At 43.5% G+C, this 22,870-nt stretch overlaps 1 protein-coding gene across 1 annotated transcript; it reads left to right on the forward strand.

The window, feature by feature from the left end:
* The first annotated feature begins 5,973 nt into the window (after positions 1 to 5,973).
* LOC129838467 (leucine-rich repeat neuronal protein 3-like) lies at positions 5,974 to 22,495 on the forward strand. Its single transcript, XM_055905442.1, has 2 exons — positions 5,974 to 6,430; positions 18,479 to 22,495. The coding sequence occupies exon 2, from the start codon at positions 18,872 to 18,874 to the stop codon at positions 20,990 to 20,992; it is 2,121 nt and encodes a 706-aa protein (XP_055761417.1). The 5' UTR covers positions 5,974 to 6,430; positions 18,479 to 18,871; the 3' UTR covers positions 20,993 to 22,495.
* The last annotated feature ends 375 nt before the right edge of the window (positions 22,496 to 22,870 follow it).

The raw sequence follows: 22,870 nt of genomic DNA on the forward strand, positions 1-22,870 counted from the left end.
CCAGTGAAGTTGCTGACACACGTCACTCTTTTATTGCAGTATAATACTGCCTAATAAATCTCCCGTTCTTTTAATACTTTTAACATTGCCAGCGTGGGCCATCCTTTAACAAGCCAATGTAAATTAGCTGTGCAACTGACCACATTATTGAGTTTTTGAAGAAAGGTATTTTATTATCGTACCATCTATAGCGTGCCGATTACACCTTGAAGTACTCTTGGGTTTTTTACCACACCAGCAGATTGTGCTCGGGGCCATAAAGTGTGTGTGTGTGTTTGCTCAGGCAAGGTGCGCGGGGTGAGTTGGGATGCGTAGGCCCTACTTAAGGCATTCTGGCTGGTCCTAGAGCATAGAGCATTGGAAAAGAGAACACTGCTCTGCCTGCAGTCTCCATATTTATAGAATAAATCAGCTCGATACACAAAGATGAAATAGTGTTTTAATGTGAAACCCGACACATACTGTAGTAGTAGAAACCCGACACATACTGTAGCAGTGAGTCAGTGGTGCTGACTCACTGCTTTAGTCCATTTCCACGTTGGAGCATGTCTATTTCTCTGCTCTAAAAATACACGAGAAACATGAACATGTGTAGGGGGAAAAGACAATGTTTTTCATACGACATTTACCGAACACAACATGCAAATGATATGGCGTGTCTTTGTTTGAACCCTGCTGTCATACTGTAGAGTGGCTACCTCACACACAGTATATAAATACATACGTACGTTAGGTTATTTATAGTCACACCCAAGGACGTTATCTGCAGGGATATTTTCTATATCATCTATCGCATCAGCATAATTATGAGGGGGGAAGCATTTCCTTTAATGTGTTTATGAAGGGCAGTGGGTTTAATTTACACAGACGAGAACGCTCGCTCGCTGTCTGCTTGCCTTGCCTGCTGCTGGTAAATAAAATAAAAATAAGTTTGTATTTTTTGGAGGGGGTGGGCATTATCAGGGGTATAACAATATAATGAGCAGCCTGGCTGGCTGGAGCCTTCCAGGTTGCTCTATTCTTAATGGGCTTTTCCCAAAACACCCTCCACCTGTGCCGTCTTAAAGAGAGCTTCGGTGAACCTGCTGGAGCCCAAACCCCGGCTTGAAGAACACATCAACCATCTGAGATGCCGCTATGTGAGCGAGCTCCTACCGCGCTGTAGCCAAGATTCGTGCGGGCTGTAGGCACGCAGCTAAATGTCAAACTCTGTCACCAAGCTTAAAACGTTTTTCCTTCGAAAATAAGACGTTGTCCAGCTGATCCGTCATTTCCACATCCGCGCCGTGCTGCACTTACTATGAGGTGTGACATGGGGTTTGTTTGCTTTACTGTGACTGTTGAGTTAATGATGAATTAGACTGTGGTGTGTCTCCATGAAGCATAGAGATATTCCTATAGAACTGACAGGGAACGCTTCTTGGTTATTTATCGTGTCTATAGGCTTGAAGCAAACGCTATCAGACTCGGCGTTGAAGAGAAAGTTCCCATCTAGTTTTTAAACTAGACCTGTTCATTATTGAGTCTAACTACACAGGACTACAACATCCATCTAGTGAACAAGTGACTGATAAAATAGTTCCTAGTGGGATTTGAAGATAGAACTTTCTGGTTACAAGTAGTCGTTAACTACAATACAATCACAAGTTCACCACAAATAGTCTGACTGTACATTTACTGATGAGCAGATCACTTTTTGTCGTGTTCCCAGTAAAACCGTTTATTATGTGAAATTCACTCAGTAAATTCTGCTGCCCTTTTAGGCCCTTTTCCCCAGCAAAGGGGACGTCTAAAAGGTCACCATTTGTAGAATATTTGCAGAATTCTTTGATAAACAGGGTCCGGGAAGGAATAAATCATTCAAATGATAAACATAGTATCACCCTGAAAACCGATTTATAGCTTTTAATTTGATAGACACTGAGTGTAAAAAACATTAGGAACACCTGCTCTTTCCATGAGATAGACCGACCAGGTGAATCCAGGTGAAAGCTATGATCCCTTATTGATGTCACCTGTTAAATCCACTTCAATCAGTGTAGATGAAGGGGAGGAGGCAGGTTAAAGAAGGATTTTTAAGCCTTGAGACAATTGAGACATGGATTGTGTGTGTGTGTGTGCCATTCAGAGGGTTAATGGGCAAGACTAAAGATTTAAGTGTCTTTGAACGGGGTATGGTAGGTAATAGGTGCCAGGCGCACCGGGTTTGTGTAAAGAACTGCAACGCTGCTGGGTTTTTCACAGCATCCCCGTGGAACACTTTAAGGTGTTCCTAATGTTTTGTGCACTGTGTACATTTTTTACGCCATGGCAGTAGGGAAGAGTGGGGTATTTTGAGCCATTTTTATATATTCAGCATCACTATGTCAAGGGAAATATAGTATTCTTCTAACTAAGATTTCTACATATATTTCAGGATGTTGTGTATCCCTGGAAATAATGAGAATTCATGTAAACAGAACAGTTTTGAAAAGACAACTTGTCGAAAAAAAAGTGGTCTCTTGGCACATCTAACCCCGGATATTGGGTAAATTGAGCCGCCTTGGGGTAAGTGGGTGTGTCCTGTGATAGTGGGCGATTGTGCTGGTAGGTCAAAGTTTAATTCTTGGAATAAGGGGGTGTGTGTGTGTGGTACATTGTATATCTTAGATGTATGCCTACATTTAAATATAGATCTCTCTGTTCAATATCACTTACCCTTCCATTGCTAGACCAGTGGTCTGGGACTGGGATGTTGTTTAGAAGTGCCAGTTCGTAGGAAAGTTCTCTGCATTTGAAGCCCATGAAACTGGACCACCAGATTAGTGATTATTTTTCAAGCAAGCGCAGACTCCATGTCGTCAAATAAGAACTTCTGTGCCTCTGCTACTCTATCATAGCCTCTCTTTCATATAGGTACATGTTCGTTGTCTTTTTTGTTGTCAATATACCTCTTGTCATTCAGTCTACTTTTTCGTCCCTTGCTGCTGCTCGAATGGACTTCTTCCCTGGCTGCGCTTTCAAGAACCTCAAGGGGGCTAGACCCCTGCTTGTTTTATGTTTGTATACAAGGTGCATGATGATGTCTGCGCTATAACAATAAAAATGGACTATCGTGGGTTCATATGCATGACACATTGCAAAGATACTATGCATATTATGCATAAAACTGACTAAATGTAATCATCGTTTGTATAGGGTACGGTGGCCATTGTACGGTGGGTACGGTGGCCCAAGAGAAACATTTTGACTATATTAGCCCACACAACTGCAATGATGAACTTTCATGCTAGGTTTAGAATCTTGTATTGTATATATCAGACCCCAACTGATGTATAGAACAATCTTAAAAGGATCTACTTTGGTTTAGATACACGCATCATAAAACCTAAAACACAATACATTAATATGACTTTGTAAAAATCTCTGTTTTGGACCTAACTTGCTTACCACTTTTTCTATGTGGATTTTCCTTCACAGACTCCATGAAATGATGACCTCTTTCTAAATACACTACCGGTCAAAAGTTTTAGAACACCTACTCATTCAAGGGTTTTTCTTTATTTTTACTACTTTCTACATTGCAGAATAATAGTGAAGACATCAAAACTATGAAATAACAAATATGTAATCATATTGTAACCAAAAAAGTGTTAAACAAATCAAAATATATTTTATATGTGAGATTCTTCAAATAGCCACCCTTTGCACACTTGGTATTCTCTCAACCAGCTTAATGAGGTACTCACCTGGAATGCATTTTAATTAACAGGTGTGCCTTCTTAAAAATGAATTTGTGGAATTTCTTTCCTTCTTAATGTGTTTGAGCCAATCAGTTGTGTTGTGACAAGGTAGGGGTGGTATACAAAATATAGCCCTATTTGGTAAAAGACCAAGTCCATATCATGCCAAGAACAGCTCAAATAAGCAAAGAGAAACAATCATTATATATATATATATTATAGCACCTCCGTACCTTCAGGCTCTGATCAGGCCCTACACCCAAACAAGGGCACTGCGTTCATCCACCTCTGGCCTGCTCGCCTCCCTACCTCTGAGGAAGTACAGTTCCCGCTCAGCCCAGTCAAAACTGTTCGCTGCTCTGGCACCCACACCCACAACCACAGGAATGGAAGAGCCAGAGTTACCTCTGCTGCAGAGGATAAGTTCCTTAGAGTTAACTGCACCTCAGATTGCAGCCCAAATAAATGCTTCACAGAGCTCAAATAACAGACACATCTCAACATCAACTGTTCAGAGGAGACTGTGTGAATCAGGCCTTCATGGTAGAATTGCTGCAAAGAAACCACTACTAAAGGACACCAATAAGAAGAAGAGACTTGCTTGGGCCAAGAAACACAAACAATGGACATTAGACCGGTGGAAATCTGTCCTCTGGTCTGATGAGTCCAAATTTGAGATTTTTGGTTCCAACCGCCGTGTCTTTGCGAGACGCAGAGTAGGTGAACGGATGATCTCCGCATGTGTGGTTCCCACTAGGAAGCATGGAGGAGGAGGTGTGATGGGGTGGGGGTGCTTTGCTGGTGACACTGTCTGTGATTTATTTAGAATTCAAGGCACAAGTAACCAGCATGGCTACCACAGCATTCTGCAGTGATATGCCATCCCATCTGGTTTGGGCTTAGTGGGACTATCATTTTCAACAGGACAATGACCCAACACACCTCCAGGCTGGTTAAAGGCTATTTTACCAAGAAGGAGAGTGATGGAGTGTTGCATCAGATGACCTGGCCTCCACAATCCCCCGAGCTCAACCACATTGAGATGGTTTGGGATGAGTTGGTCCGCAGGGTAAAGGAAAAGCAGCCAACAAGTGCACAGCATATGTGGGAACTCCTTCAAGAATGTTGGTAAAGCATTCCAGGTGATGCTCGTTGAGAGAATGCCAAGAGTGTGCAAAGCTGTCATCAAGGCAAAGGGTGGCTATTTGAAGAATCTCAAATATATAATATATTTTGATTTGTTTAACTCTTTTTTGTTTACTACATGATTCCATATGTGTTATTTCATAGTTTTGATGTCTTCACTATTATTCTGCAATGTAGAAAATAGTAAATATAAAGAAAAACCCTTGAATGAGTAAGTGTTCTAAAACGTTTGACTGGTAGTGCATTTGGTCACCTGATTCATTTTGTATATGGTTTAGAAACAAGGGGTGGCTCAACTAACACTTTGGCTCAGTTTACCCCATTATCCCCTATCAGTCATGCACCACAAAAAAAAGTGACTGCCATTCACCCCATTGAGAGTTTTATTATGAACTGTGTGTGTGTGTGTGTGTGTGTGTGTGTGTGTGTGTGTGTGTGTGTGTGTGTGTGTGTGTGTGTGCGTGCGTGCGTGCGTGCGTGCGTGCGTGCGTGCGTGCGTGCGTGCAGTCCCCTGGAGTCAACTCTGAAGGTCTGAGCATGGGTGGTAAAAGTGCGAAGCAAGCTTAAGGACAACTTCCTTCACAATTTATTCATCCCTGGAAATGGAGTTGTCTCCTTTCTGAAAGCTAGGGGGATGATGGCCGCTGAAGCCTTTACAAAGTAAGGGCACTTTAGAAGTCAAGAACTTCTCATTATGAGAAGCTTAAGGATGTTTTACATGATTAATTCCAGGAGTTATTAGAAAACAGTAACTACTTAATAACTGCATGTTATGATACAATGGCACCAAAGGGATAGCAACACCTCCTAAATGTCTCTAGGACCTGATGCACAGAGAGTATGGGAATCCAGATCATCTGTTCCCGAACCTCTGGTAAACCATACAGTAATGGAACTTCTGAACTTCAGGACTCCGACAGGCGAGATACATCTCATTCTCCAAGGTGAGGGATAACCTCTCCGACCCAGCAGGAACATCCGTTTGTAGAACAACGTGTTCAAACTCCCCTGGGACTCAGTCCGAGCGCGAGCTCTAATAGGTACAGATATCCATTTTCTTCCTGCACCCTCATCTCATTTCCCTCCTTATTGCTTCAAGACTCCCTGGAAGAGAGGGTCGAAGAAAGGACAGACGTGTGAATTCAGCCAACCAGACGCGGGATGCTGCGAGCGCCGTGCCTGGATCTTCGACGCTATTGGCTGTTCTCTGGAGAGCCGGGGTTGTTCCGAAATTAATGAGTGTTGAGCAGAAAGCACCATGTCTCTGTGACAGCTGATCGAGGGGGAGATGCGCCGTTAACCACCGTGGAAAAGGACACGGGGGATAGAGGCTCTTCTACCAACCCATCAGCTCTCTCTGCTTGTGGACTTTCCGTTTTCTGATAGGGAACAACACTGGGAAGAAGGAAAACCTGGAGCTGGTCTCTCGCCAACTGCGTAAAAATAAGAAGCTGCCGTCTAGGCTTGTCTGTGTTGCGCGCTTTCTCTCCTCCGTCTCTGGAACAGTGCGCTAGATGAGGATATAGGGAATACATATCGGTCGATGAAGATGACCATTGCGGGTGAGTTCCCCACTTTCTCCAATATGTATGCAGTCATCTAGAGAGCAGATATATGTGGAGCGTATTCCATATCGCCACTGTTGCACTACGTATTTCCAAGAAGTTAACGGGAAATATCTGGTTTGGGGAAAGGCTTTGACGACACAGTAAATACTAGTATAACGAGAAAGGTGTTGCTAAGCTATATAAAACAGTATGTATCAAAATGGTTACCGTTATGTTTTACTGCAAATGTAACAATCGGACATGCATGACAGCTTGGAAGGCTACTAATGATTGTTCTCGAACCTTCAGACGCAGGAAAGCTTTTGCGCAACTATGCAGAATGTGCTTTATAATGGAAATGGATTCTGAATGAAATCACACCAAAAAGATACGACGTCGAATATATATATATATATTTGTTAAGCAGGTGGAGTTGTGCGTATATTTATGCTATGATGTGCGTCCTGTTGCTGATGCATTTAGAGAGCGCGCACACAAGGCACGTCTAGAAACCCTCAGAATGGTGGCTAACTCTCCCTCCCCTCTCGCTTTGCTCTCCGTTGAATCATCCTGTTGCTATCAAAGATAACTCGTTCTCAGTAGCTACCTGCCACGAAATAACTAATAGGCCTATCCCGGGGCTGTACGCAACACACGCAAACCCACACACTCCCACGATGCATCGTGCATCAGATCCATTCGCTTCAGCACCATTTCTGCACGTTGCATCCGGAGCTTTTGCGTAATTACCCCTGTCACGGCGAGACATCATAGGTGCAGAGCATAGTCCACATTGAACACAATCACTCAACCACATATCTGCGGAGCGTGACCTCCTACACCTTGCAGGATTTGGAGAGAGAAGGAGCGAGTCTCTAATCCTTTAACTGCATTGGGGCGTTTCTCTCTCTCTCTCTCTCTCTCTCTCTCTCTCTCTCTCTCTCTCTCTCTCTCTCTCTCTCTCTCTCTCCTCTCTCTCTCTCTCCTCTCTCTCTCTCTCTCTCTCTCTCTCTCTCTCTCTCTCTCTCTCTCTCTCTCTCTCTCTCTCTCTCTCTCTCTCTCTCTCTCTCTCTCTCTCTCTCTCTCTCTCTCTCTCTCTCTCTCTCTCTCTCCAAACTATAACCTCTCCAACGCTCATGGAATATTCCAATGAGAGGTCAACATGTAAGGTTTACTATAATGTATCCTATATATGAGGTACAGTTGTCCATTGACAGCGTTTACCTTGTTGCTGGATCAGTGAGTCAGTCTACCGTGTTGCTTCTGAACACCAATGGAGTTTATACTGAACATGGGCACAATGGGTCCAGAACCCCCCCTCTTCCAGACAGAAGCCAAACCAACAGCTATTTAATATGAAATGATATAGCATTGCTCAATGCTCACCATGAAACCTAACCACCATTTTAGCTTTGTAATTTGCCTCTGATGGAGACCATCTTCATCCTGTGGTGAGAGAATGGCAGACCAAACAGTGTGCCTGGCACGCCTATCCAAGGCCAACTCACCCTATCGCTCTGTATAGCACAGTATTAGCACAGTAGCCTGTCTCCATGTAACACAATTCATATGTAGCCTAGTCTACTGTACAATACATACAGTACTGTTTACCTTACATGTTGATGTTGTCATCAGAGCTCTGTGTAAGTTTATAGATAGTTTGGTTGTTTAGCAACAAGGGGGAAACCAGACGGGGTTGGCTTAGACTGTTAACAACATTTAAACTACATTTAGTCTCCAAATGTTCATTGGAAACATAAATACATTTGTACAATGAGCACTTGTTGTCTCTCACATACATTATCACAGTTTTTTTTGTGTTGCAGAATCTTTGCCATATTAGCATAGACATGACATGAGTCCAAACACCTCAAAAGAAGACATGGTATCAATAAAAAGATACAACGAGCTGAAACGAGCCACGTACAGTTCCACACATGGCAGCTTCTTGTCCTTGTTGCTAGCTTTCTGACCAGTAAGAATCATAACAACATACTCCTTCGTCCACGTAGAATGCGTGCTCATCATTTTTGCAACGTTGGCAGCCCACCCATCTATATTCCCCTTCTCTTTAAATTAGTATTTCTATTCACTTTACTGAGTTCATCTGTAATGCTATGTGTCTAGCCTGGGATTTTAAGAGTCAGAGCCCTAAACATGTAATTGCTTCTCCCTCTCAGGTGGCAAAAAAAATCCTCAAGTCAAATGGTGATTATATTTAGTTCAAAATACATCATTGCTTTTTTTCCCCCAACAACTTTTTTTCTCCCTAAATACTCTTTTTTTCCCAACAACTCTATTTTCCCAACAACTCTATTTTCCCAACAACTCTATTTTCCCAACAACTCTATTTTCCCAACAACTCTTGCAGTAGAGTACAGTGTTAACAGGTCTATTGATCAAGTTAGGGCTACATTACATTGGGCCTATATGAAACAGGATTTAAATAGGCTTCTCTCATACAATAGCCTAATACAGTGATGTGTGCCAGCGTGTGGGTGTATGTATTTAGAGGAGAATTTACATGTACCCCGAGTACAATTTTCTAGGCTATCTATCTATGAAGAGGAGCAAAGATGTGTGGGTTTAACTCTCAGTCCTATACTCAATGTCAAAATACACTGCGTCTTATGACTTGTTAGTTGCATAATGATGTATTACAAGAAGCCCCTGCTTCGATTCTGATGCCTGAATACACAGCATGTAAACCGTGGTGCAGACAGACAGCTAGAGGGGACGAGTTCAGAGCATTCAAGCAGTATAGTATAGTAACAGTATAGTAACAGCCCAACATAGCTGATCGCCTTCTGTTTACAAACAGATTTGGGTTGGGAACACATGAAGAAAAGCACATATAAATTCAAGATCAAAGTATTGTTGTTTACCTGCATCAGTGACATTTCAGATTTTCTAATCAAGTCTGAAAAGGTTGTTGAAATGTAGCGATACACTTTCATCCGTTGAAAGGTAACTCCTAAAGTCTCAGGGAATATAGATTTTAATCAGAGAAGGGAACATGATAAGAGGGACATATGCAAATAGCATTTTCAAATAGAGGGGAGACATCTGAGGATTGCTGCTGTGCTGTCGAATGTGTTCCGTAATATTCAAGATTAATATGTATAGCCATGGATACACTAATGAGAAGCTATTGCTTAGGAGTGATACGATACCACTGAGACTGAATGGGCTAAAACCCTGGCAGACGCGCAATCGTGAGCTACCCAGACAGAGTGATGGGTTTATGGAGACACAGACACATGCATCATAGACTTACACACGCAGGCAGACACACACACACACACGTGCGTACAGTGGACATGCATGCACACGTACGCACGCACACGGAAACACACTGACACACACTCCCCTGGGTATGTACTGGATAGTCAAGCTAATATTTTACATTTGGCTCTGAACTCCAGCATGTTGGATTTGTGATTAAATGTTTCATATGAGGCAATCGTACAAAATGTACAGAGTTATTGGAGGGTATTTTCATAAATATCAGTATTAAGAAATGAAATAACTTTAGGTATCTAGTCCCCCCCGTTTGAAGAAGTCATAAGTATTTGGAAAAATTCAGTTAAAGCGTGTTACATTTGTCAACGGCTTAGTATTTGGTCCCATATGCATAGCATGCAATGACTAATACAACATCAAGTGTATGGTATTGAAACTACGCTTGTCCATCTGAGAAATTGTAGCGGACACAAGTCAATCATTTACGGGTCCATTCACTCACAATAACCAATAGCCAAAAGTTGTGCCTCTACAAACGTGTTGGTTGCATTTGCAGTTCGTTTTGGTTGTTTGTTTTGCCCAATAGGAACTGAATGGTGAATGTATCGTGTCATTTTGGAGTACATTTTATTGTAAATAAAAACAGATGTTCCTGAACACTTCTACATTAATGTGGATGCTACCATGATTATAGATAATCATGAAGGAATCATGACTAATGATGCTCATACCCACAAAATCATGAATAACGATCGTACCCCCCCCCCCCAAAAAAATGCTAACCTCCTCTGTTATTGATAATGGTGAGAGGTTAGAGGGTTTTGTTGTAGCCTCTGAATGGCACCTCCATCATCTTTATTAATGACTCATTCATCATTTTTCAAAATCGTGGCATTATCGGGATTCCGTAAGAAGTGTTCAGAAATGTCTTATCTACTCACTTAGAAAGAAAACGATTCCAGTCATCATTCACCATTCAGTTGCTATTGGCCAAAACGTAACCTTAAACACAACCAAAACAAACTGCAAATGCATCCAAGTTTGTAGAGTCACACGCTTGATGTAGTGTAAGACATATGGGACCAAATACTAAACTTTTCACTACTTCGATACACTAAAAGTGAATTTGTCCAAATACTTATGACTTCTTCACATGGGGGGGGGGGGACTAAAAACATAAAGTACTTTTATTTGTAAATGGTATAACAGATATGTATGAAAATACCCTCAAATTAAAGGTGACATTCTATACTGTCGCCTCAAATCCAACATGCTGGAGCATATACATTTGTAATTTGAGCTTGACTGTCCAAACACATACGGAGGACAGACCTCTGGCGAGCCAATTCAGACCTGATATAGCAAACCGTCTTGCATTTCTAGGTGCCTATGCAGGCCTGTTCTGAGCCCAGGTGAATGGAAACAATAGTTACCTTCGAATAACCAGAGCCATTAAAGCGTAGTAAAGAAGGCCTCGCTGAAATGAAATGCATTTCAGTGGCGTGTAAAGATTGATTCTGTCTGCTGAAGGAAACACAGTCCCTGCAGACTCGTGGCCTCTTGACCAGATAAATATATATTATTTATATAAATATAGATAGCTGTGCATCTAGCTCCAAGGGAGGAAACATGCCACATTTGCACCTGCAGATTCAATTTCCTCCCGGCTTGGAGTGATATCGCTGCCTCCTTTCATTCTGGTTAACAACTACAAGGAGAATTATGTAGATGAGTGACCTTTATTTAAATAGGCAAGTCAGTTAAGAACAAATTCTTATTTACAATGACGGCCTACCAAAAGGCCTCCTGCAGGGACGGGGGCTGGGATTAAAAAATATATATATATATATTATATATATATGACAAAACACACATCACGACAAGAGAGACAACACAACACTACATAAAGAGAGACCTAAGACAACAACATAGCAAGGCAGCAACACATGATAGCACAGCATGGTAGCATTAGATTTCATTAGGGAGATAAATAAGTGTGTGGCGTGTTCACCATATTTTTCACCTTATCAATGTCTGACTTAGCGTGATTATAAAAGGATGCCTTATTCTGTCATTCAGATCGGCTAACTTCCCTGTGCACATGTGCTTATACACGTGCACATGTGTGCGCCTTGGCATGCATGTGTCCGTTCGTGTGTGGTCTGTAGTTGCCTGTAGGCGAATGTTTGTGCGCATGTGATTTTGTGTGTGTGCTCTCTGTTCTCCCTTACTCAGCCCAAGGGCACTGGCTGTAGAGCGAGAGAGGCACGAGGCTGAGCTAGGCTGAGCTCAGACCTGGGGTGTCCTGTGGTTAATTTGGAACATTGATTCCACATTAACTGTTAACTCGCTGCTGATTTGCGGCCATGCAAGAGCAGGTGTAAGGGGAAACATTTTCCCCTTCTCACACCACCACACAAAACGTAATCACGCACACACACTGCATAGTAGCCAGCGTTTAATGGACTCTCCCCTGACCTTAGAAAAAAAGTGTAATGGCAAATCAATGAGGTGAAGGGCAGGGGAAGGGACAAGTAGCTCACAAAGCCACCCACCAAGCGGCTTATCCATGCAGCACTTAGCCAGCCAGGCCGACAAGCATGGAGACCGGGAGGGATTCAGGCAGGCAAACAGGCAGGTCAGGGAGACACAGTGCCTTTCCTCTATTGGAGATAGTGATGCTAATTGGTTGAATGGAGAAGAGGGGAGGAGCGGAGACGGAGAGGAGAGGAACCCACTATGGGGGTTTCATCTGGGGAAGAGAAGAATGAGAGAAAGCAGGATGAGAAGAGAGAAGGACATGGGCGTTATAGAGAATGGCAAGAGCAGGAGAGAGAGAGAAAGAGAGAGAGGGTCAGAGTGAGAGGGAGAGTGAGAGAGAGAGAGAGAGAGAGAGAGAGAGAGGATGGGGAGAAGAATCACGGAAATTAGGGAGAAGAAAAGGAAATGGGTGATATAGAGAAAGGGGAGAGCAGGAGAGAGAGAGAGAGAGGAGGGGGGAGAAGAAACACAAAGTAGGATGAGAAGAGAGAAGGGAAGGGAGATAGAGAGAGAGAGCGGGAGGGAGTAGGGGTGAAGAGAGAGCCTTTGAGGATTATAACCAATGGATCAGAATTCCTGTGAACCATTTCTTAAATACACAGGCCATTTCTCCCGCAAAAAGGAGGCAATTCCTCTGATGCCCTACTTTCCAGTTCCGTATGACCTTTATGTCAGGGAAACAGTTTTAGCCCTGCCAGGGTAATGTCTACCTTTCAGCAGATATCATACTTCCTTGTTAACGGCTAAACGGTATAGGCTACATAATCACATCCCTGAGGGCCAATATGTTCCCTTTCAACACCTACGATAGATGCAGTACATCCACTGTTTCCTTTTGGGAATCTACTGTACATTCAGGGAGTTTTTCTAACCCATGATCAGAACAGAATGTGATGTTTATTTCATACATAAGACAGTACCTTTCGTTTCTTACAACATATCAACTAGCGACTGCACGCTGCCAACATAATGATCTCTATTGATCTCTATATTCCTCACCTCTCGATCCCAGCCTAATTTGACCACGTTTCTAATGCCGTTGAGAAATATACATTTAATCAACATTTTGTTAATCTAATGCAACATCCCCGTTCTACCTTCATACTAATAAATGCATTGGCATAAACAAGTGACGGGTACGTGTTCCAAAGTAATCCTCTCCAGATCCCCCCCTCATCTCCACTCGACCCCAGCCGGCCTCCCCCAGACTAGGAATTCACTTAAAACAAGCAGCTAGCCACAAAACAAACAGTGCAGGCTGGCTGCTTGAGGATGAGCTGAGCCACAGCGGCACGGATGAGTTACCGTCACAGAGTCAGGACGGAATTCTTCCGCTTCCCTATGTTCACTGCATACCTCGGTCTGAGACGGCCATCGTTGAAGTCATTTGTGGTAATGTGAAAATGAGGGGTGTTGTACAACACAAAGTCGTCAGTTATTGGATCATCTCTAACCAATCAGAGTATCGAAGCCAATTACGAATGTTCCAAAATGCTGCTTTAACCAACTCATCGGTTTCTAGGACCAATCAGAACAGTTGGAATGTGTTTGTGTTCTAGAAATCATTGGGGATGTACTCTGATCCAGACTCATTAAGGAGAAGAAACGGCATGTCTCTCGGCATGGTGTATGGCAGTGGTCACCAAGGCATTGACAAGGCATTCCTAGTCGATCACCAAACATTTCTGTGAAAAACTACAACGATAAAGCCTTGCGTTCCTATTTTTTGTATTAGGTTCACGCTGTTGTTGGTAGGTGCAGTTGATTCGGCAGCCCTAGCGACTAGATGTATATATATATATATATATATATATATATATATATATATATCTAGTCCACTCATTTGAAGGCGTCATAAATATTTGGACTAAATGTATTTATAGTGTATTACATTTAGTCAAAAGTTTAGTATTTGGTACCCATTTGTGGATTAGATACATAAAGTGCCTTCATTTCTAAATGGTAAAACAGATACTGTATGTATGAAAATACCCTCAAATTAAAGGTGACATTCTGTTCTGTCTCTTCGTATAAAACATTTGTTCTCAAATCCAAAATGCTGTAGCGAAGAGCCAAATTAAAAGTTTTAGTACATAGGCCACTGGCTTGGACACATTGGAAGCAGTAGCGACAAATCCAGATTTCTATTTCTCCCTTCGCCGTATCGTTCTGTTGATGCTGCACTGCATCAGGACTCTGATTAGGAACATCCGTCTTATAATTCCATTTGGCTCCTGTATTAACCGCATTCCTCTTTGTCTGAGAACCGCGAGGCGTTATGCAAGTTATTGCCACTTAACGCCAAACAAGCTCCAGTTCTCCCTCCACCCCTCTTTGTTCCTTGGAACTCTTGTTTTCACCTAAGCTTAAATGGGTTAAGGCTGATTTCCCTCATCGGTCTTGGGCTAAGGTGTTTAATGCCATTACGACTTCCTCAGGTCACTGGAGGTTAATGTGATGGTATTGATACCCTGGCAGTCATTTTTTACTTTATTGTGGGGGGAAATTAATTCTGTATTGAAAGGGGGGGAAACCAGCTTGACCTGATTTCACACTGAGATGTTAGTTCAAGTGCTGTAAACACTTTAATTCGGGTCTACCGACAGTAGTTAAGTGTGCGAGCCCTTTGCCACACACGCTGTTGCAGGCTATGCTGTGTGTAGTTTACAGGAGCTAGAGGATATTCTTACCTTACACAGTGCGTGGGGTACTATTTCCAACATGTCTACTTACTCACGTTTGGATTATAAGGCTAGGAGACTGAATACCGCTGAATTTAAACCTAGCGATGGATTTCGTATCGTCGTCTCTTTTACACTATTTTCTTATGAAGCAGGCATTGTCCTAAACGTTTACGATACTGTAGCCTAGCTTGAAGGTTCTGTCGGGGTCACCTCCAGTTCCCCATCTCTCTGACCCCAGACGAATGTCTCTTAATGTTCTGTTGAATAGTAGAGCAGCAGACATTCTCCTCACCGTTGGGTCTTGAATTAAACATTAATAAGTGGACTCACGTAACGTTATTAAGTTACGGACGTAATGTTGAAGTAATTCATGTATTTAAGGTTTCTAATACGAAAGTGGTCACCATCAGCATAAAAGCCGAGAGCATGGGCGTTGAATTAGGTTCCGTTTAGAAGGGATGTCTGAACATTTCTAAGCGTATTGTTGATGAAACAGTATCACAAGAGAGCGCAGTACCAATAACACTCATGTCTCCACATTCTGTGTGATGTTTCAATTCATTTATTAAATAGGATGCTCAATGCACACTCATACAAAATAAAATATGGCACCCCTAAAGTACTGGTACTCGGGAAGTATAACCTTGTCCAAAAGTGAAGGGTAAACACCTTTATTATTTATGATTATGTGTGGAGGGAAAAGCGATAGCGCTGCAGTGTGTGGAATCATTCTAGCCCTCTTGTCATTACACAATGGGAGAGGCTAAGAAAAGATTATGCATGGGGTGAACACAACCAGAAAGAAATTGTAGGGCAAAACTTCCATTTTCATGAATCAAGTTGTGATTCTCATAACTCAAATAGACTCACACATGAGTAAGTACTGGGCAACGCTGTTATGTTATCCAGACCACACCATTTGAATCCACCTCTGACCTCAAAATAATCATCCAATAGGCTACATGTCATGCGTAGGAGGGATTTTAAGAACTGACATTAAATGGATATGAAACTAGCCCTTTGTTCCGCTGTACAATCAACACCTCAGTACTTTAGGCTACCTTGCTAACCGTTCCAACATCCGGACGCCATATCACCTTGCCAAATCTGAAGGAATCCAGGAAGAAAGTGACGTTCCATTTAATGTATTGTGTGGCGGCAATTTCTGTTTTCTTTTCTTTTTTTACAGTCCCCAGATTCCTCGTTCGGACTGTATTTTCAAGCCTCCATTTTGTGGCCGCTGTGAAGGGGCCCGGTTGACTCACAAAGATATTGATTACCCAATGGAAGTCAAATCCAAATAATGTCTTATTTAGCCAATTAGCAGGCAGGGTGGGTGACTAACAGCATAGCAACGCAGCAGACCCTAAGAGATCCAACAATGGCTACCCGCTGTGATGGAACATGCAGTGGATGCAGTAACGTTTAGCCCAGACACATTAAGGTGTCTCTAATTGTGATTAGTAAACACAGGAAAAAGAGGAAGCAGGGGGTGAAAACCTAAAACACCGTAGAAGAACATTACAGTTGAAGATTTAGCACAGAGCTATACAATGAGAGTCAATGCTTCCCGAGGGAAAGCGAGGGTAACCATGTTTTTCAGATTGCTCTGGGTATACCACTTATTAAAGTGCCAGGTGCCCCCCACCTTCTCTCGCCGCTCTTCCACCCTCACCCTCGTCCTACCTCATCCAAAACCACATCCTCAGCCACACACTCCAACAGTGTTTTGCCATTGGGGCTGACTGCGGTGTTTTTGTAGCACCGTTCGGACTTGCTCATCTCCATCGGCGTCTTGGAGCACTGGGGTGGAAACAGAAATGAGGATGATGGAATGTCTCTGGTGCAGTGCACCCCTCTTCTCTCTCCCTTTCCCTTTTTCTTCTCTTCGTCTTGTGGCTCTGTCTGGCGTTTTGTTGCTCTGCAGCCCAGGTTATGACAGGCACCATCAAACCCATTTGTTCAGTGAAAAGTGTTCATGTATGACATATGACAAAGAGCAGCAGCCTAACTGTAGAGAGGGAAGCAAAGAGAGGAAACCATATACAGAAATGCAGCAATATTTTGTGAAAGTGCATGCCGATAAATATTCCTTTTCATAGCGTGAAGTGTTCATGAGTACTTATAAATGAAAGTTGTACTTTTTACTTAATTTGCTTCATGTTTTTCCCATAGGTATTTCCCCAGTGATAAACATGATGTATAGAAAAGTATGTGGACACCCCTTCAAATTAGTGGATTCGGCAATTTCAGACACATCCGTTGCTGACAGGTGTATAAAATCGAGCACACGGCCATGCAATCTCCATAGACAAACATTGGCAGTAGAATGACCTTACTGAAGAGTTCAGTGACTTTCAACGTGGTACTGTTATAGGATGCAACCTTTCCAACAAGTCAGTTCGTCAAATTTCTGCCATGCTAGAGCTGCCCCGGTCAACTGTAAGTGCAGTTATTGTGAAGTGAAAACGTCTAGGGGCAACAACGGCTCAGCAGCAAAGTGGTAGGCCACACAAGCTCACACAATGGGACCGCTGAGTGCTGAAGCACGTAGCTCGTAAAAGTAATCTGTCCTCGGTTGCAACACTCACTACTGAGTTACAAACTGCCTCTGGAGCTTCATGAAATGGGTTTCCATGGCTGAGCAGCCGCGCACAAGCCTAAGATCAACATACACAATGCCAAGTGTTGGCTGGACTGGTGTATAGCTTGCCGCCATTAGACTCTGGAGCAGTGGAAACACGTTCTCTGGAGTGATGAATCACGCTTCACCATCTGGCAGTCTGGCGGACAAATCTGAGTTTGGCGGATGCCAGGAGAACACTACCTGCCCTAATGCATAGTGCCAACTGTAATGTTTGGTGGAGGAGGAATAATGGTCTGGGCTGTTTTTCATGGTTCGGGCTAAGCCCCTTAGTTCTAGTAAAGGGAAATCTTAACGCTACAACATACAATGACATTCTAGAGGATTCTGTGCTTCCAACTTTGTGGCAACAGTTTGGGGAAGGTCCTTTCCTCTTTCAGCATGACAACGCCCCCATGCACAAAGTGAGGTCCATATACAGAAATGGTTTATAGAGATTGGTGTGAAAGAACTTGACTGGCCTGCACAGAGCCCTGACGTCAACCCCATCGTACACCTTTGAGATGAATTGGAACGCAGACTGCGATCAGTGATAGTTAGCAACTTTTTTGAAAATGCAAACAGACATAAAAATGGTATCCACGAGTTCATCTGACTCTTGATAAAGGGCTACATTGCCAAAATCCTGAAGTATCCCTTTAAGCCTATGCAAGCTGCCATTTAAGTATTTAATAAAGACTTCTCACTTTAACTCCAAAGGCACTCAATCCTCCTCAATGTATCATTTAATGCTATATCAGGAGGGCACAGAAATGACCTCAAATGATATGCAATAGGTCAAGCAGATCTAAATCCATGCTGATGTGTCTTGAAGGGCCATGCAATGTAAATGTCAACACACATCCATGTGCCTCTATAACAAATGTCAATATGCCTAAATCCCCTTTTGTATAATGCACCCAAGTTTTCTGTAATGGTATTTACAGTTTGTTCCCCCCTCTTCTTTTACAGGTGGGAATGGACTCATTTAACAATGCTGGGAGCTAGTAACGACGTCGAGAGATGGATGTGATTCATCTTCAAAAGAAAGCAGAGCGTTAATGGAGGCTAAACCAGATGTGCTTAGCAGGACCGTAGCTTCCTGAGGTATATTGTTCATCGTCATCTACTTGGGCCTGCACAACCGAAGTCTTGACCCCAACCCGTATGCCCAGGAGGGAAAATTAAGCGGCCACACCAGCACAACCACAACAAAACAAAAGCCCCCTGGGATACCCTCCCTACCAGTGGGGGGTAGTCAGTCGCTATAGCAACAGCAACAAATGATTAATTATTTGTGAAGTTAACAGCTCAGACCACTTAATCTACAAAGACCAATTACTTACTGGAGGGAATCGGGCCAATATGAAGGACGTGTCATTTGTGGATCGTTTCTTCGTGGGCCTTGCCATGACTGCCTTTGTTCTGGCCTCTGAGGAGAGAGTCGATTGCCCTCAGCTATGTGTGTGTGAGATCAGACCCTGGTTCTCTCCCAGCTCTGTCTACATGGAGGCCCCAATTGTTGACTGTAATGACTTGGGACTTTTCACTCTGCCTGGGAGATTACCAACGGACACACACGTGCTATTGCTGCAGACCAACAACATTGCAAAGATTGAGAAACCTTTGGATTACCTGGCCAACATCACAGAGATTGACTTGTCGCAAAACAACTTATCTTCAATGAGTGACATCCACCTCGGGCGGCTGCCTCAGCTGCTGTCCTTACACATGGAGGAGAACTGGATACGCCAGCTCCCAGATAGCTGCCTGGCAGAGCTGGCCAACCTTCAGGAGCTTTACATGAACCACAACCTGATCTCATCCATCTCCCCCACAGCGTTCCAGGGCCTCCACAATCTCCTCCGGCTCCACCTCAACTCCAACAAGCTGCAGACGATCAGTAGTGAGTGGTTCGACACCATGCCCAATCTGGAAATACTCATGATTGGGGAGAATCCGATCACCTCCGTTCAAGACATGAACTTCAAACCCCTTCGTAATCTCAAAAGTCTAGTTCTGACCAGGATGAACCTATCGCAGTTACCCGACGGCGCTCTATCTGGCCTCGACAACTTGGAGAGCATTTCGTTCTACGACAACACCTTCCCCGAAGTTCCCCACGCAGCTCTGCGGAACGTAAAGAACCTCAAGTTTCTGGATCTTAACAAGAATCCCATCGGGAGGATACAGAGGGGAGATTTCGCGGACATGCTCCACCTCAAAGAGCTGGGCATTAACAGCATGCCGGAACTGGTCTCTATCGACAGCTTCGCCCTCAACAACCTCCCCGAACTGACTAAGATCGAGGCCACCAACAACCCCAAGCTCTCCTACATCCACCCCAATGCTTTCTACAAACTGCCCAGGCTGGAGACGTTGATGCTGAATGGGAACGCGCTTAGCGCCCTACACAGGATTACCGTGGAGTCCCTCCCCAACCTGCGGGAGGTGAGCATGCACAGCAACCCCATCCGCTGCGACTGTGTGGTCCGCTGGATGAACATGAACAAGACCAACATACGCTTCATGGAACCGGATTCTCTCTTCTGTGTGGAGCCTCCCGAGTACGAGGGCCAGCATGTGCGGCAGGTCCACTTCAGGGAGATGACAGAGATCTGTCTGCCTCTCATCTCCCCTGAAAGCATGCCAGGGCACGTTAGCGTTGACAACGGGAGTTCTGTGTCGCTCCACTGCCGGGCCTTTGCCGAACCCGAACCGGACATCTACTGGATCACGCCTTCCGGTACCAGGGTCCTGCCCAATACCGTTTCAGATAAGTACTACATGCACCCAGAGGGGACATTTGACATCTACGACGTAACAGAGAACGAGGCTGGACTGTACACCTGCGTTGCCCACAATCTAGTCGGCGCAGACCTGAAGTCAGTCTCTGTGGAAGTGGATGGATACTTCCCTCGACCTGCCAACGGCTCTTTGGACGTTAACATCAAATCAGTGCAGACCAACTCGGTCCTGGTGGCCTGGAAAGCCGCCCATGGCGGTCTGGCTCCTAACATAAAGTGGTACATGGCTTCCGACCCCAACAACCCGACCATGGCGTTCACAGCACGCGTGCCGTCTGATGTGAAAGTGTACAATCTCACACATCTGACTCCCGCCACCCAGTACAAGGTGTGTGTGGACATCCGCAGCATCCTCTACAAACACGACACCAAATGTGTCAATGTCACCACAAAGGGATTAGAGCTGGCGGCCAAGGACACTGAAAAGTGGCACGCGGCAGTAATTGCTGTCTTTGGTGTGCTTCTCGCTGTGATTTCAGTGGCCTGTCTGCTTATTTATGTGTCTCTGAGGAACCACCACCTTTGTGGGGATTTAAGGAAATGCCGCTCCAAAGTGTCCCTGACGCCGGTGGCCGGCCTGCACTCTCCTTTTACGAGGCTGTGGGTCTCAGGGAACGGACTGCCAACTGCAGTGGAAGTGAAACCCACAGTCATAAATGTATCTGACAATGCCTTTTAAAGAACTATACCCCCGTGGAGCTTACCACACAACCGCAAAGAATGGACAAGGTGTATTAAAAGGAGGAAGCCTGCAGTTGAACTGTTTTAAAATGTGCATCTGCATCCTTTAAGCTTTGACTCTGACATTCTGGGAAAATACACACCATCATTGAATTGAGGAGTAACCGGTAGGAGGGAGACAGACCACTCTCTCGGTTACAACACAGTATCTGACGTGGCGGCTCCATAACAATTGCTTTATCAAGCTAACATCACCAGGGAGATTGTTTTCCCAGCTAAAACACACAGTTCGACATCCCTGGGTTCTTCACAGAGTACAGATAGAATCAGAGAAGAGGAGGACGATGGTGTTCTCTCTCCTTGTAATTGACTGTTAAATGTGTTAAGAATAGTGGGACGCTCCTTGTGGTCCCCAAGCAATAGCGTCTGTGCTGTGCAACATCCATAGGCGAGCTAGAGATGACAACTGTCTATAACGGAGGAACTATGTAGTAGAATAGACAATAATAATGACTATGGTGTAAAACGTTTGATGAATATACCCTTTTTTCTATTTAGAAAGAGAGGATTTGTGTTTTTTTCATGGATAAATTGTTATATATTCTATCCGCTAATGTAAACCTAAATCCTCTGGTGTAATATCTGGACAGTAAACTGGTGTGATATTAATAATGGCAGAAACAAATTACTCTCATAATAACAACATCATCATGCTAAATAAAATGATACTGCGTGTGGGTACAGTATATAGAGAGGGCAGTTAAGAAATGGTTGTTTGCAAGTGTTTGAAGAAGGACCGAAGAATCTTGACGAAGGCAGACGTTGAGTTGATGGTGAGTTCATGGTCTGAATGTTGCTGTCTGTCCTGACATCTCCCAGAGAGGAATGACGAACAGTGGTTTCCCACTGGGCAAAAACTGGTGAAGTCAACATTGTTTCCACACAATTTCAACAACAAAAAATGTAATGTGATAACGTCGAATCAACGTGGGAAACTGATTGGGTTTGAAAAATGGCATCAACATAAGGGTATTTTGTCTTTCCCCCCCAATTTGTAACCTAAATACAATGACATGGTGGAATTTGTTGTTGATTTCACATTTAATTCACATTAGTTGATAACTCAACCAAATGAAAATCAAAACTAGACGTTGAACTGACGTCAGTGCTCAGTGGGTTGTTATGCCCCGGTAAGTGCCTACTACAAGAACTACACAAGAAGTACACAGGAAGTACACAAGAACTACTACAGAGAAATAACAAGGCCATGTCATATGTTCAGACTCACAAGCTAATCTCAAGTACTTTTAGTGAAAATACATTCTTAGTATTTTTGGCATATAAACATTTTAAAAACGTTGCGTTCTTGCTTTGGGTGTAAAGTTATTAAAGCCATTTTTCTATTGACTGTACTGTCTGTGATGTCTGGGCACAATTGGGACTGAGATAAGAATCTGTGCTGAGAAAAAATAAAATAAACGTCAACGTTTCTTTGCAATCATAGGGTTCCTCCCTCTCTCCCCTTTCTTCAGAGTACTGAAAGAATTGTATTATCACTCAACATGATAATCATCACAGTGGACTTGATGAAAACACTATACAGCCTTGTGATGTGACATTTCCTGCAACCTTTTGTGTTCCTGACCTTTATATTGCCAGGAAACCTTGATAATGATCACACAGCATTTCATATAAGAGCTAAAATGCCTGTTGTAACACAATGTGAATTATTATATGAGTTTGTATGTATTTTAGCCTACGTTGTTATTCCCAGATACAACCTAATACAGCCTCATTAACTGGCTCATTAGGAACATGTTCATTCTTTAGATAGAGGTCCATGGTCTGAAAAAGCCCAGCAAGGTCAGTAACACAG

Source organism: Salvelinus fontinalis, chromosome 39 (assembly GCF_029448725.1).
Source record: "Salvelinus fontinalis isolate EN_2023a chromosome 39, ASM2944872v1, whole genome shotgun sequence".
Lineage (NCBI taxonomy): Eukaryota > Metazoa > Chordata > Actinopteri > Salmoniformes > Salmonidae > Salvelinus > Salvelinus fontinalis.